At 44.6% G+C, this 14,716-nt stretch overlaps 1 protein-coding gene across 1 annotated transcript in view; it reads left to right on the plus strand.

The window, feature by feature from the left end:
* The window catches only part of LOC115178475 (synaptic vesicle glycoprotein 2A-like), a 53,784-nt gene that overhangs the window by 12,208 nt on the left and 26,860 nt on the right, over positions 1 to 14,716 (plus strand). Inside the window, exon 2 of the mRNA XM_029739684.1 lies at positions 13,498 to 14,265. Within this exon, the coding sequence (XP_029595544.1) occupies positions 13,659 to 14,265 (607 nt within the window). The 5' untranslated portion in view covers positions 13,498 to 13,658. The remainder of the gene's footprint in view (positions 1 to 13,497; positions 14,266 to 14,716) is intronic.

Consider the following 14,716-nt stretch of genomic DNA (forward strand, 5'->3'; position numbering starts at 1 on the left):
ATTCTTTGAATTTTCCAAGCTGTTTATAGGCACAGTCAATTTAGTGCATGTGAACTTCTGACCCGCTGGAATAGTGATACAGTGAATTATAAGTGAAATAATCTGTCTGTAAACAATTTTGGGAAAAATGACTTGTGTCATGCACAAAGTAGATGTCCTAACCGACTTGTCAAAGCTATAGTTTGTTAACAAGAAATTTGTGGAGTGTTTGAAAAATGAGTTTTAATGACTCCAAGTGTATGTAAACTTCCGACTTCAACTGTATATGCATCCCTAGAGAGATTTAACCTTGACACAATGCTAAAGCCCTACTGTTTGTACCCTGTCACCAAAACTCTGTAGATCAAAACATCCATGAAGAGCCAATCTCATTCACTCTTCTGTCCTCAAATAATACTTTACTGTAAACTCCATCCAGAGCATTATGGATAATCTTCCTGATTAGCTAGTTCATGTAAGCACTCGCCAGACTACTGTATTGGACAGCCAAACAATACTATATTGTTGAGGCAAACTATGCTCTCGTGGAAGTAAATTGAGTTGTCCAACCACAAACAGAATCTGTGGGATTTCATCAAACCACAGTTTAGTCAGGAGGATATGATTTGAGTGGTAGAGCAGAGACCTCCTGTCTACACAGTGCACTATCTATCTGTTTGGTGTTTTTAGTCCTACTGTCATCTATCTTCTTATTCCATTACTGGCTGACTTCCCCGGCAACCCTGTCTCCTGCTAAACGTTTCTAAAGCCTCCGCTGAATAAAATGTCACTCCTTTATCACTTGCATTACTCTCTTTGGTGGATATATACCCCACATTGTCAAATGGAGATCTGTTTGAAGTGGATCTAAATGAGCGATTTATATGCACATTCACCTAGCTTATCCAAGTGTGGCCAAAGGCTAAATTGAAGTGTCCCTATTCAGCACAGTTGTGGGTTTTCTGAGGAAGGGTTTTCTTACTAGTAGGATATATGACAACAGTTAGCTTTTACTGACAGACTCCCCAAGCCACTCATGCCATTTTGTAATGGGATCTTGACTCTTGTCCTTGGCAGAGTGACTGACAGTCTGTGCTCTAGTGAACTGTAAACAGAGGAGTCAGAGAGAGTCTACTGAAACGGAAACATCATATTCCCTCCTTTACTCCACTGTTTGAACAGAGGGAGACACTGTGCACAAAGATCGATACAGCTTACTGTACGAATTTATACACCAAAAGGTATGTAGGGTCTCATGTGCTGTGATTAAACAAAGAAAGCTTTTGGACAGCCAGCCAGACAACTGTACTGTGCAAACAAGCCTTATATTGAGTTATAGGGCCTACTCCATTGTATCTGTTTTCAATGACTTGTGACTTTTATTGATTGTCTCACACCTTATACTGCATGACATAAAGTTGGGCCTATACCGCATGATATAAAGTTGGGCCTATACCACATGACATAAAGTTGGGCATATGTCTCTAGTATTCTCTTTCAACATACATAGTTTTCCCACTCTCATAAACTTTCTTGGCTGGATTAATAGCCTTGGTAGCATTAGCACTAAGCTACAGTTGTTTTAAGCCACGGTGACGTATCCTTCTGGCACAGAACTGTCTGAACTTGTTGTTGTCTTTAACCTCAGCATATATTCCTCCATTACTATTAGCACAATGGTTTTAGGGTGGAAATGGGCAGTGTTGTATCACATTTAGCAAATGGTTACTCCTGTTAGCATTAGCAATGATTTGATTGGAAATTGACCCACACAATTTCAGCTGTTGACAGTTGCCTAGCCCTGCTCGAGTCAAAATTTAGTAGCTGTATTTTAGCCGTGGTAGGGCCTGTTAAGTTAAGCAAATACAGTAGCTTCAGCCAGAGCAAAAGGCTGTTCCGCTTTAGTGCACTGCCTCAGTTTTAACATGCTAGCTAGCGTTATCTTAGCTTCAGGGTAGGTTATTTCCTGTTTCTCTCTGCTCTCTTTTGTTGTGAGCAAGCTGCTGCTCTGTTCCGGTATTGTGTGTGGTGTAGAGAGGAGCTCCACTGACCCCTGCCATCCTCTCAGCTCACTAGAAGGAAATAGGTTTAAATAATTAAGTCTTTCATCACTGGCAAACGACAGCTAGGGTTTTTGTCCGGCTCCCTTTGGACACCTAATTTATTATCAATTTACACTTCATTAAAGATGTCAGGCCCAATAGGAGATGTGCTTTACTTTGGAATAACTCATTACATTGTTATCATATCGACTTTCTTGCTGTTTATCCCGTATATTAAGCCCTTTGTTGTTGCATATTTCCAAAAGGATTTGCTGTCTTGTTGTGGCCAAATGTCCACATCATGACTCACAGATTAGTTCAAGTTCTTTTAGTACTAACAGCCACATACTTGCTGCAGCATAACTCTCAAATAGAGAATGGTTTATTATTCCAGGCTAAAGAGCATATCTGTACCTACTCATATCTATCAGTAGTGGGGATGGTAAAAGGGTAATCTGATGTTGACGGCTAGCTCATTGCATTTAGATGGAGTAGTGAGTGGCTCCTGGTGTGAAAGTCGTGACCATGGAGACAAAGGACGGCCAGCCAGCCAATCGGCTGGTGTCTCCAAGAGGGATAGAAGATTGATTGAGGCGATGTGTGAAGATCAAGATTTCTAGACCAAGAGCAGAGGTGGGCGTTTTTATGTGCCCTGAAGATCTTGGATTGCTAAGAGATGATACAATATGCTTTTGGTTTTGGAGCAGCTATTTTACAGAATAGCCTAGCTCAGTGGACCATTAAAGTAAGGTACACCAGGGTCTCTAGAATGGGGTAGGTGAGTAATAGCCCTCTTAAACTATTAAAGATCAGGAGCAGAGGTTAGATCTTTAGGGAGTAAGGAGTAACTATATTTCAGGAGGTGGGGGAGGTTTAATACAGCTTTTACTCTTCTGTTTTAGTGTCACGTTTTCTTATCCAAACATATAACTAAATATGTCCTGTGGGAGGGTCTCATTCATCTTCTCTGACTACACATGAAATATGTCCTCTGGTTGCTAGATTGAGATGTCTTACCAAAGCAGACAGCTCCCAACAGAGTCATTCTGTGTAAGGATCCTTGTAAACTATGGCCCATTAACCACTAATGATTTTAAGGCAGGAAACTCCTCCACCAATACAGGCAGGCACAGGGACAAACGTTTTTTTGCATGGCAACATATTCTGATACATTGTCTGTCTGTTTCAAATGATATAGTTTTCTCTTCTTTGAAAATAATTCATATCAACATGGATTCATTGGATTCCCTCTCAGCCCACATTTCCAATCTTATTTCCAATGAATATACTGTTGTCAAAGTATGCAATGATTCAATGTATTCCATGTTGTTTTCTTAGAGAGGCTGCTGGCATACAAATCAGCATATAGAACTATTATTGAGCTTCCGCCTCTTTACGCACTAACTCCATGTGTAATGCAACCACAAGGTTGTTCCCTTCCTGGGAAACCTGCTTGTTACTGCAAGCCTCATGTTTTATGCATACTGTACGTCTGCTCTTGTTCACCTGCCAAAGGTCCTACAGGAGGATTTCCTTTTCATATTTACCTCCTTATGTTTTTCAAGTATTTCTGCCTTTTGGCTTTACTAGAATTCATATTCCCACCTGCACAACAAGCTCTGTACAGTAGGAATGGAAGATTGTCTCTCTTGCGCTTTATCTTGCATGAAAGATGCTTGTGGTACAATGGACCCTGTTTTAAATGCAATGGCTTCAGGATTCTCGAGCCATACAGATGTAGGATCTTAATTTGAGCCAGTTTGCTACAGCAGGAAAGTCATCCTACAGCAACAGGAAATGTGAATTATTATGTGGATTATATTTAATGGACATTTTTGTAGGGGTTGATACATTTTTCGTAAGGGCAAATCAAGTCTGAAATTTCAAAGTGGAAATTACAAACTTTAGAAGCCTTTTTAAAACTCAAATACACTACAAGTTTGCATTTCTTGCTGTGCAGGAACATTCTCAGCAACAAAAGAGTGATCAGATTAAGATCCTACATCTGTAGCTAGCAGATAGTGTCTGACTCAAAGGCATGGATTTCAAGGGCTAGTAGGGGCCATCTCACTCACTACCATTTATATGGAAATCAGGTTTCTATGACCACTCTGGTGGCACCTAATGCACACGTTACCGTGTGAAGTGGATGAAGCAAATCCACATACAATATACTGGCCTATACAGTGGGGGAAAAAAGTATTTGATCCCCGGCTGATTTTGTACGTTTGCCCACTTACAAAGAAATTATCAGTCTATAATTTTAATGGTAGGTTTATATGAACAGTGAGAGACAGAATAACAACAAAAATATCTAGAAAAACGCATGTCAAAAATGTTATAAAATGATTTGCATTTTAATGAGGGAAATAAGTATTTGACCCCTCTGCAAAACATGACTTAGTACTTGGTGGCAAAACCCTTGTTGGCAATCACAGAGGTCAGACGTTTCTTGTAGTTGGCCACCAGGTTTGCACACATCTCAGGAGGGATTTTGTCCCACTCCTCTTTGCAGATCTTCTCCAAGTCATTAAGGTTTCGAGGCTGACGTTTGGCAACTCGAACCTTCAGCTCCCTCCACAGATTTTCTATGGGATTAAGGTCTGGGGACTGGCTAGGTTTGTGCTTCTTAATGTGCTTCTTCTTGAGCCACTCCTTTGTTGCCTTGGCCGTGTGTTTTGGGTCATTGTCATGTTGGAATACCCATCCACGACCCATTTTCAATGCCCTGGCTGAGGGAAGGAGGTTCTCACCCAAGATTTGACAGTACATGGCCCCGTCAAATGATGCGGTGAAGTTGTCCTGTCCCCTTAGCAGAAAAACACCCCCAAAGCATAATTTTTCCACCTCCATGTTTGACGGTGGAGATGGTGTTCTTGGGGTCATAGGCAGCATTCCTCCTCCTCCAAACACGGCGAGTTGAGTTGATGCCAAAGAGCTCCATTTTGGTCTCATCTGACCACAACACTTTCACCAGTTGTCCTCTGAATCATTCAGATGTTCATTGGCAAACTTCAGACGGGCATGTATATGTATTCTTGAGCAGGGGGACCTTGCGGGCGCTGCAGGATTTCTGTCCTTCACGGCGTAGTGTGTTACCAATTGTTTTCTTGGTGTCCCAGCTGCCTTGAGATCATTGACAAGATCCTCCCGTGTAGTTCTGGGCTGATTCCTCACCGTTCTCATGATCATTGCAACTCCACGAGGTGAGATCTTGCATGGAGCCCCAGGCCGAAGGATATTGACAGTTCTTTTGTGTTTTTTCCATTTGTGAATAATCGCACCAAATGTTGTCACCTTCTCACCAAGCTGCTTGGCGATGGTCTTGTAGCCCATTCCAGCCTTGAGTCGGACGGGAAGGATATACTCCAAACATCCGAACAGGCCCTCATCCTCGTCATTCGCAGGAGAAACAAAATGAGATTCCGCGGAAAGAGTTTGGGGTGCCTTGTGAGGATCAAGCGATGGGTGGCTAATCTGCCTTTGCCATCTGTACTGTTATCCAACGTTCAATCGCTGGAAAATAAATGGGACGAACTGAAAGCACGTATATCCTACCAACGGGACATCAAAAACTGTAATATCTTATGTTTGACAGAGTCGTGGCTGAACGACGACATTAATAACATACAGCTGGCGTGTTATACACTCTAATCGGCAGGATTGAACAGCAGCCTCTGGTAAGACACGGGGTGAATTCCTATGTATATTTGTAAACAACAGCTGGTGCACGATATCTATGGAAGCCTCGAGGTTTTGCTTGCCTGAGGTAGAGTATCTCATGATAAGATGTAGACCACACTATCTACCTAGAGAGTTTTCATCTGTATTTTTCGTAGCTGTCTACATACCACCACAGACCGATGCTGGCTCTAAAACCGCACTCAATGAGCTGTTTACCGCCATAAGAAAACAGGAAAACGCTTATCCAGAGGTGGCACTCCTAGTGGCTGGGGACTTTAATGCAGGGAAACTTAAATCAGTTTTACCTCATTTCTATCAGCATGTTAAATGTGCAACCAGATGGACCTTTACTCCTTTACCACCTTTTACTCCACACACAGAGACACATACGAAGCTCTCCCTCGCCCTCCATTTGGCAAATCTGACCATAATTTTATCCTCCTGATTCCTGCTTACAAGCAAAAATTAAAGCAGGAAGCACCAGTGACTCTGTCTATTGAAAAGTGGTCAGATGAAGCAGATGCTAAACTACAGGACTGTTTTGCTAGCACAGACTGGAATATGTTCCGGGATTCATCCGATGGCATTGAGGAGTACACCAATTCACTCACTGGCTTCATCAATAAGTTAATCGGTGATAACGTCCCCACAGTGACTGTACGTACATACCCCAACCAGAAGCCATGGATTACAGGCAACATTCGCACTGAGCTAAAGGGTAGAGCTGCAGCTTTCAAGGAGCGGGACTCTAACCCGGAAGCTTATAAGAAATCCCGCTATGCTCTCCGATGAACCATCAAACAGGCAAAACATGTCACGGTGTCGTTGGGTTGTAATGACCAAAACGCAGCAGGAATGTGGATGCTCATCTTGAATATTTATTAAACACAGAGAGCACAGAAAAAATAACAAAACGAAGAATGACAAAAGACAGTTTAACAGGCTATACTCACAACAGCAGTGCTAAAGACAACTACCCACAAAATCCCCAGGTGAAAACAAGCATCTAATATATGACTCCCAATCAGGAACAACGACGTACAGCTGTTCCTGATCGGGAGCCACACAAACCACACAGAAATAGACAGACTAGAAAACCATAGAAAACCAACACTAGAACATATACTCAAACCCCAGACTACATAAACCAAACACCCCTTTCATAACACACACATCCCCAACCATACAAAACAAATACCCTTCTGCCACGTCCTGACCAAATTATAATACAATCACTCCCTCTGCTGGTCAGGACGTGACAGAACATCAATACAGGACTAAGATCGAATCGTACTACACCGGCTCCGACGCTCATCGGATGTGGCAGGGCTTGCAAACGTTTATAGACTACAAAGGGAAGCACGGCCAAGAGCTTCCCAGTTACAAGAGCCTACCAGATGAGCTAAATAACTTCAATGTTCGCTTCGAGGCAAGTAACACTGACACATGCATGAGAGCATCAGCTGTTCTGGACTGTGTGATCACACTGTCCGCAGCCGATGTGAGTAAGACCTTTAAACAGGTCAACATTCACAAGGCCGCAGGGCCAGATGGATTACCAGCATGCGCTGACCAACTGGCAAGTGTCTTCATGACATTTTCAACCTCTCCCTGTCTGAGTCTGTAGTACCAACATGTTTCAAGCAGACCACCATAGTCCCTGTGCCCAAGAACACTAAGTTAACCTGCCTAAATGACTACCAACCCGTAGCACTCACATCTGTAGCCATGAAATGCTTTGAAAGGCTGGTCATGGCTCACATCAACACCATTATCCCAGAAACCCTAGACCCACTCCAATTTGCATACAGATCTACAGATTATGAAATCTCTATTGCATGGCACACTGTCCTTTCACACCTGGGCAAAAGGAACACCTGTATGTGAGAATGCTATTCATTGACTACAGCTCAGCGTTCAACACCATCGTGCCCTCAAAGATCATCACTAAGGTAAGGACCCTGGGACTAAACACCTCCCTCTGCAACTGGATCCTGGACTTCCTGACGAGCCACCCCTAGGTGGCAAGGGTAGGTAACAACACATCCGCCACGCTGATCCTCAACACAGGGGCCCCTCAGGGGTGCGTGCTCAGTCCCCTCCTGTACTCCCTGTTCACTCATGACTGCACGGCCAGGCACGACTCCAACATCATCATTAAGTTTGCCGATGACACAACAGTGGTAGGCCTGATCACCGACAACGATGAGACAGCCTATAGGGAGGAGGTCAGAGACCTGACCGTGTAGTGCCAGGACAACAACCTCTCCCTCAATGTGATCAAGACAAAGGAGATGATTGTGGACTACAGGAAAAGGAGGACCGAGCACGCCCCCATTCACATCGACGGGGCTGTAGTGGAGCAGGTTGAGAGCTTCAAGTTCCTTGGCGTCCACATCACCAAAAACTAACATGGTCCAAGCACACCAAGACAGTCGTGAAGTGGGCACGACAAAACCTATTCCCCCTCAGGAGAAAAAGATTTGGCATGGGTCCTCAGATCTTCAAAAGGTTTTACAGCTGCACCATCGACAGCATCCTGACGGGTTGCATCACTGCCTGGTATGGCAACTGCTCGGCCTCCGACCGCAAGGCACTACAGAGGGTAGTGCATACGGCCCAGTACATCACCGCAGCCAAGCGTCCTGCCATCCAGGACCTCTATACCAGGCGGTGTCAGAGGAAGACTCCAGCCACCCTAGTCATAGACTGTTCTCTCTGGTACCGCATGGCAAGCGGTACCAGAGCGCCAAGTCTAGGTCCAAGAGGCTTCTAAACAGATTCTACCCCCAAGCCATAAGACTCCTGAACATCTAATCAAATGGCTGGTACCCCCCTGTATATAGCCACGCTATTGTTATTTTACTGCTGCTCTTTAATTATTGGTAATTTCATCTCTTACTTTTTTTTAGGTATTTTCTTAAAACTGCATTGTTGGTGAAGGGCTTGTAAGTAAGCATTTCACTATAAGGTCTACACCTGTTCTATTCAGCGCATGTGACAAATAACATTTGATTTGGTTTGATTTTAATACAGTGTATGTTTGGAGGAACTGGTCATACGTACGACACAAAGCTGGGATAATATGTCATATTCATATGAATTTCATCATTTCCATCCATTGTATTCATCCATTGTATTAATATTATTCTCAACGCATAGACATCACCAAAGTGACCTTTATATGTGTGGCACATTACTGCTCCTTGACTTGGTAGAAAAGACAGAGGTCATAGATGACTGATATAGGTGCTGTTGTTTCCGGGGTTCATTTTCAGTCTAAATGAGTGTTTCTTGGAAACCCAGTCTTCCCAGAAGACCTTTGGGTTCAGTGATCTCTGCCAGTCTGTTGTGTGAGCTGCTCCCCAGCCCTCCATCCTCTCCTCCCCCCTCTCATCTCCTCCAGTTTCTATCCCATCTGATCTCATGCTACTTAACCAGGACACTCCTAATACAGTACAGGAAGTAGTCAGTTTAGTAAGGCTGTAATAGTAGCCTGTTACACAGTTGACTTGGTAGTTACGTGTGTGCCTTTTAGGTACCAGGTAGAAGGCCAACATCCCAGAGTTGCCTCTTCACTGTTGACGTTGAGACTGGTGTTTTGCGGGTACTATTTAATGAAGCTGCCAGTTGAGGACTTGTGAGGTGTCTGTTTCTCGAACAAGACATTCAAATGTACTTGTCCTCTTGCTCAGTTGTGTACCGGGGCCTCCCACTCCTCTTTCTATTCTGGTTAGAGCCAGTTTGCGCTGTTCTGTGAAGGGAGTAGTACACAGCGTTGTACGAGATCTTCAGTTTCTTGGCAATTTCTCACATGGAATGGCCTTCATTTCTCAGAACAAGAATATACTGAAGAGTTTCAGAAGAAAGTTCTTTGTTTCTGGCCATTTTAATCCTGTAATCGAACCCACAAATGCTGATGCTCCAGATACTCAACTAGTCTAAAGAAGGCCAGTTTTCTTGCTTCTTTAATCAGAACAACAGTTTTCAGCTGTGCTAACATAATTGCAAAAGGGTTTTCTAATGGCACGTTGTGTTAGCTAATCCAACTGGTCATTGGAACACAGGAGTGATGGTTGCTGATAATGGGCTTCTGTACGCCTATGTAGATAATCCATAAAAAATCTGCTGTTTCCAGCTACAATAGTCATTTACAACATTAACAATGTCTACACTGTATTTCCGATCAATTTGATGTCCTTTTAATGGACAAAAAATGTGCTTTTCTTTCAAAAACAAGGACATTTCTAAGTGACCCCAAGTGGGGCCCCAGTGTTGAGGATCAGCGGAATGGAGATGTTGTTTCCTACCCTCACCAGCTGGGGGCGGCCCGTCAGAAAGTCCAGGACCCAGTTGCACAGGGTGGGGTCGAGACCCAGGGTCTCGAGCTTAATGACGAGTTTGGAGGGTACTATGGTGTTGAATGCTGAGCTGTAGTCAACGAACAGCATTCTTACATAGGTATTCCTCTTGTCCAGATGGGATAGGGGAGTGTGCAGTGTGATGGCGATTGCGTCGTCTGTGGACCTATTGGGGCGGTAAGCAAATTGGAGTGGGTCTTGGGTATCAGGTAGGGTGGAGGTGATATAATCCTCCAAGGATCCTTGATCCTTGATGTGAACACTAGACACACAATAGACACACACCAGACACTCACCAGACACTCACTAGACCACACTAGACCACACTAGACACTCACTAGACACTCACCTGACACTCAATAGACACACACTAGACACCCACTAGACCACACTAGACACTCACTAGACACACACTAGACACACACTAGACACCCACTAGACCACACTAGACACTCACTAGATACTCACTAGACACTCACCTGACACATACTAGACACACACTAGGCACACACCAGATACTCACTAGACACTCATTAGACACATACTAGACCACACTAGACCACACTAGACCTCACTAGACACTCGCTAGACACTCACTAGACACTCAATAGACACTCACTAGACACACACTAGACACACACTAGACACACACTAGACACTAAATAGACACACACTAGACACTCAATAGACACACACTAGACACACACTAGACACTCACCTGACACTCAATAGACACACAAGGCACTCACTAGACACACACTAGACACTCACTAGACACTCAATAGACACTCAATAGACACACACTAGACACTCACTAGACACACACTAGACACTCAATAGACACACACTAGACACGCACTAGACACTCACCTGACACTCAATAGACACACAAGGCACTCAATAGACACACACTAGACACACACTAGACACTCACTAGACACACACTGGACACTCACTAGGCACACACTAGACACTCACTAGACACTCATTAGACACATACTAGGCACACACTAGACACTCACTAGACACTCATTAGACACATACTAGACACTCAATAGACACACACTAGACACACACTAGACACTCACTAGACACACACTAGACACTCAATAGACACACACTAGACACTCACCTGACACTCAATAGACACACAAGGCACTCAATAGACACACACTAGACACACACTAGACACTCACTAGACACATACTAGACACACACTAGACCACACTAGACACTCACTAGACACACACTGGACACTCACTAGACACTCACTAGACACTCACTAGGCACACACTAGACACTCACTAGACACTCATTAGACACATACTAGGCACACACTAGATACTCACTAGACACATACTAGACCACACTAGACACTCACTAGACACTCACTAGACACTCACTAGACACTCAATAGACACACACTAGACACTCACTAGACACACACTAGACACTCAATAGACACACACCTGACACATACTAGACACTCATTAGACACATACTAGACCACACTAGACCTCACTAGACACTCACTAGACACTCACTAGACACTCATTAGACACATACTAGACCACACTAGACACATACTAGACACTCACTAGACACTCACTAGACACTCACTAGACACACACTAGACACTCACTCGACACACACTAGACACTCACTAGACACATACTAGACCACACTAGACACTCACTAGACACTCACTAGACACTCACTAGACACTCAATAGACACTCAATAGACACACACTAGACACTCACTAGACACACACTAGACACTCAATAGACACACAGTAGACACACAGTAGACACACACTAGATGCACACTAGACGCACACTAGACACTCACTAGACACACACTAGACACTCACTAGACACACACTAGACACTCACTAGACACTCAATAGACACACACTAGACACTCAATAGACACACACTAGACACTCACCTGACACTCAATAGACACACAAGGCACTCAATAGACACACACTAGACACACACTAGACCACACTAGACACTCACTAGACACACACTGGACACTCACTAGACACTCACTAGACACACACTAGACACTCACTAGACACTCATTAGACACATACTAGGCACACACTAGACACTCACTAGACACTCATTAGACACATACTAGACCACACTAGACCACACTAGACACTCATTAGACACATACTAGACCACACTAGACCACACTAGACACTCACTAGACACTCACTAGACACTCATTAGACACATACTAGACCACACTAGACACATACTAGACCACACTAGACCTCACTAGACACATACTAGACCACACTAGACACATACTAGACCACACTAGACCTCACTAGACACTCACTAGACACTCACTAGACACACATTAGACACATACTAGACACTCACTAGACACTCACTAGACACATACTAGACCACACTAGACACATATTAGACCACACTAGACACTCATTAGACACATACTGGACCATACTAGAAAAACTAAGAAAACATTATTGCCACGCCACATCAGTTCACTGAATACCACAAGATGATTTTTAAAGTGATATAGCTGAAGGACTAAGCTATCTCCCAAAATAAACTGGTAGTGTTACCTAATTGCCTGCAGTAGCTCATCATATTAATGCATTCATCTGCTGGACATATAGGCTTATATCACCCCATTCTCCAGATTGTCAGACAGGAAGTAACAATGTCTCTTTATAGACTTCCTGGGAACAAATGTAATTGCAGTGTTCCTAACTGGGCCGTCAGTGTCGCAGTATGTTCCCTTGAAGGTTTGATTCAAGCCGAGAGCCATTGGAAATGCCATGCTGTGACCTGTGGATGGGCTGGGAGAGAGCTATGAGATACCTGGTGCTCAATCAATGCAGGCCACTGAGTTAGAACAAGAGCTCTTCTGTCGTTTTCTACTTGAAGCTGTCATGTCCACTTATTAAGGACATTACATTGGGTCAGATAAGGTGGGCTGACTGGGTTCAGCCATAGGAATAAGGCCATTTGTTGAGAATCATGAATACAGGTATTGAGAACCTCCATGCGGTTATTGACTTCACTTGAGTTTGGCTTTCTGTGGCATGTGCAGTACAGGAAGCAGGACGGATCATAATAATGGCTGGAATGGAGTGAATGGAATGGTACAAACACGTGTTTGATGTGTTCGATACCATTCCATTTATTCCGTTCAAGCCATTACTATGAGCCCGTCCTCCCAATTAAGGTGCCACCGGCCATCTGTCATGTACAGACGCAGGTGGATACTCTTATGAAAATTGCAACAGTATGGAAACACCATAGTTTGTATTTTTTGATTGAAAGTTGGAGTGAGAATGAATGAGAACTGTGATGGACAGTTGATGCTGCGTAGATTCTTTACAGTGTTGGAGGTGCCATTCTAACACGATCCTCTCTTTCATTCCAGGTCTCAATTTGGAGGAAAATATTCTGGCTGTAGCTGATAAAAGAGCTGTCCGTGGCGCTGAATTCCAGATCCACAGAGATCCCCAGTTCACACCCATGCTCTTGTGCCACTCCTGATATCTCCCATTCCTAGCACCAACCAACCTCACCGCCAGAGCCAAGATGGACGACGGCTATGGACGAGACGGACGGCAGGACTTCATCCGCGGCGCCAAAGACATCGCCAAGGTGGTGAAGAAGCAGGCGGGCAAGAAGGTGGGCCGCAGCGTGGACAAAATGGCCGACGAGTACACTAAGCGCTCATACAAGCGCTTCGAGGAAGAGGACGATGATGACGACTACCCCGTGCAGCAGAGCCAAGATGGTGACGGCTACTACCGCAACGACAGCCGGGCCAACGACGACGAGGGCGGCCACAGCGACTCCACGGAAGGTCACGACGAAGACGATGAGATCTACGAGGGCGAGTACCAGGGAATCCCCCGGGCAGAGTCCGGCAAAACGGTTCCGGTGGACGGGATTGCCCCCCAAGCTCAGATCAGGGACCTGGCCCAGTTCGAGGCGGAGAGGAGGAAGGATCAGGAGGAGTTGGCCCAGCAGTACGAGACGATCCTGCAGGAGTGTGGCCATGGGAAGTTCCAGTGGACGCTGTACTTTGTGCTGGGGCTGGCGCTGATGGCGGACGGTGTGGAGATCTTCGTGGTGGGCTTTGTGCTGCCCAGCGCAGAGAAGGACATGTGTCTGTCAGAGGAAAGCAAGGGCATGCTGGGTAAGATGGTTCTAAAGGCCAGCCTGCTGTCGATTTTTCTAACTGTATTACACTCTCTCTATTCCGGTTCCCTTATCCCTCTTTCCCTCCTTGTTTATTCGCTCTGTAGTCCTCTCACTCTATTTAGTCCTCTCACTCTATTTTTCCTTCTCACTCTCTTTAGCCCTCTCACTCTTTAGCCCTCTCACTCTCTTTTTCCCTCTCACTCTATTTATCCCTCTCACTCTCTTTTTCCCTCTCACTCTCTTTTTCCCTCTCACTCTATTTCTCCCTCTCACTCTCTTTTTCCCTCTCACTCTATTTGGCACTCTCTTTTTCCCTCTCACTCTCTTTAGCCCTCTCACTCTTTAGCCCTCTCACTCTCTTTTTCCCTCTCACTCTCTTTAGCCCTCTCACTCTTTAGCCCTCTCACTCTCTTTTTCCCTCTCACTCTATTTGGCACTCTCACTCT

This window comes from Salmo trutta, chromosome 3 (assembly GCF_901001165.1).
Source record: "Salmo trutta chromosome 3, fSalTru1.1, whole genome shotgun sequence".
Classification (NCBI taxonomy): Eukaryota; Metazoa; Chordata; class Actinopteri; order Salmoniformes; family Salmonidae; genus Salmo; species Salmo trutta.